The 2253-nt window shown below is 49.0% G+C and overlaps 1 protein-coding gene across 2 annotated transcripts in view; it reads right to left on the bottom strand.

The window, feature by feature from the left end:
• LOC106935813 (ATP-binding cassette sub-family D member 1-like) overlaps positions 1-2253 on the bottom strand; it is a 19158-nt gene that overhangs the window by 4264 nt on the left and 12641 nt on the right. For both annotated transcript variants that reach the window (XM_015016500.1, XM_015016501.1), the window contains exons 11-15: positions 2067-2161; positions 754-899; positions 541-686; positions 374-458; positions 105-230 (exon numbers count right to left, since the gene is read on the bottom strand). In XM_015016500.1, the coding sequence (XP_014871986.1) occupies positions 105-230; positions 374-458; positions 541-686; positions 754-899; positions 2067-2161 (598 nt within the window). The remainder of the gene's footprint in view (positions 1-104; positions 231-373; positions 459-540; positions 687-753; positions 900-2066; positions 2162-2253) is intronic.

Here is a 2253-nt window from a genome sequence, read left to right as displayed (position 1 = left end):
CCGTCGAACTGCAGCAGGTGGGAGTGGTACTTCCTGTGGGACAGGGGAAGGTCAGTCAAGGTCAGCCTCTGGTCCTCACAAACACAGCAACATGTGTTTCTGACCAGAGGGAGGGCCGGTGGGTGATGGACAGCAGCGCTATCCCAGCATCCTTTGCAGCCTGGAAGATCTTTCCCTCCACGTCGATGCTGACGGCGCTGGTGCATTCATCCAGGAGGGCGTACCGCGGCCTGCGGGGGAGACGGCCAATCAGCTGAAGAGAATCACCACACCCACCAATCACAGCTCTCTATGATGTCACAGGGAGGCACCATGACCCCCAACGCCTGAACCGGTTGGACCTGAACTATCAGTGAAGAAGCAGTGAAGGTACCGGTGGTAGAACATGCGGGCCATCCCCATCCTCTGCTTCTCTCCTCCAGAAAGAACATCTTTCCAGTCGCTGACAGACTCCCAGCCTGAAACACACACAGAGTTACTGTGGTACCGCCGTAGAACTACTCCAGTACTCCTGTAGTACTGTGGCTGCAGCTCACTGACCGCCCTCCCTGTCCAGGATGTAGAGCAGGTGGACGGTCCGGAGGATCTCCTCCAGGTCCGAATCCGTCAGTCCCTTCCGGACCAAGTCGTCCACCGAGTCCGGATAGATGACCTGGTCTCTGAGGGTTCCCTCTGACATGTAAGGCCTGCTCAGAAACAGAACCAGTCAGAACCAGAACCAGCCAGAACCACAGTGGGAACCAGGGTGTTTACCTCTGGGGGATGTAGAACATGTTGTGCGGTTCTGGTCGGTACAGAGCTCCTCTGTAAACGGGCCAGAGCCCACTGAGGATCCTGAACAGCGAACTCTTCCCGCAGCCATTTGGACCCGTAATCAGAACATTCATCCCGTCCTCCACCTGCAACACAGAAACACGTCCTGTGACCAGAACCAAGACCAGAACCAAGAGCTGGAAGGCTCCCAGGATTTTCTCAGCTCAGTAGAAGAGCAGAATCTCAGTGACTCATCTGGACCCATCAGAACACAAAGACGGTTCTGTTTCCATCAGTTTTCTCTGGGTCGACCTTTGACCTCCCCAGAACACAATGGGATCCTTCACGCCGGACCTGATCTGGTCCTGCAGAAGTTCTGGCCCAGTCCAAGTCGACTAGCAGAAGCCCAGATCCAGAACCGGTCAGGGTTCTGATGGGGTCGTCATCAGCTGGTTCTGACCATAAACTGCCCCAGAAATTATGATGCTAAACAATAATAATGTTTTTAAAGAACATTTTCAGCTCGAATAACCATAAAAGCAAAAATAATACAGAAAAGATCAATAAGCTTTAATTTCTAAGATTTAACTCTGGAAGATATTTTAAATAGCCAAAAATAAATACACAAAACAGCAGAAATAAAATTTACCTTAAAAAAAGATATTAATAGAAAAAAAACACTTTAATCATTAACAGGGAAAAATGCAAGTTTGGACGTTTGTAAAAAAAAACAAACAAAAAAACCCACATAAATTTTTTTAAATATTTTGCTCTTTGTGTAATGAATCTGTATGAAATGACTTTTCCTTTTCGGAACTTTAACCCAACATTTTGGTCGGTGTATCTGGAGTTAGTGCTCCCTCTGCTGGTCACCAGGCGGAACTGCCACTGAGGGCCGGATGAGGTCGTTCAGAAAAACCCAAAGAAACCAAACATGTCCGACCGGCCAGTTTATTAGGCACAGCTGCCTGCTAACACAGTCAATCAGCCAATCACAGGGCAGCTCATCAGGCAGGCGAGGAGAAAACCATCAGATTGAGCAAAAAACCAGGAGTCTTAACACGGCTGAAGGTTCCAGATGGGCTGATCTGACCAGAACCTGCTAATCTGCTGGGAGTTACACCCAGAACCACGTATCGAGTCTACAGATCAGAATTTCATTCATAAACACCATAAATCAGCCTGAAGAACGGCTGCAAAACTGAAGTAATGGATCCACTGGGCCACCAGGACATTCTGGTTATCATGGTGATGTAACTGAACCTAAACAGAACCACCTTCACAGCCAATGGACCGCGATCAGTGAGACGAACCTGAATGTTGAGGCTGGATACCACAACGTCTCCAGTAGGCGTAATGATGGGCAGGTTCTCACAGCGAATCCCATTCTCCACGCTGATCACCTGACCTGGAACACAGAAACACATCAGGAGCTGGCTGCAGTCACAGGGAATGACCAGTACAACAACCTGGAAAAACCTGGAATATCCTGGAAAAACC

Source organism: Poecilia latipinna, unplaced genomic scaffold, assembly GCF_001443285.1.
Source record: "Poecilia latipinna isolate Pla-1442-1.1 unplaced genomic scaffold, P_latipinna-1.0 Scaffold2028, whole genome shotgun sequence".
Lineage (NCBI taxonomy): Eukaryota > Metazoa > Chordata > Actinopteri > Cyprinodontiformes > Poeciliidae > Poecilia > Poecilia latipinna.
The sequence above is the reverse complement of the archived record's forward strand: the minus strand, read 5'-3'. Positions and strand labels throughout refer to the sequence as shown.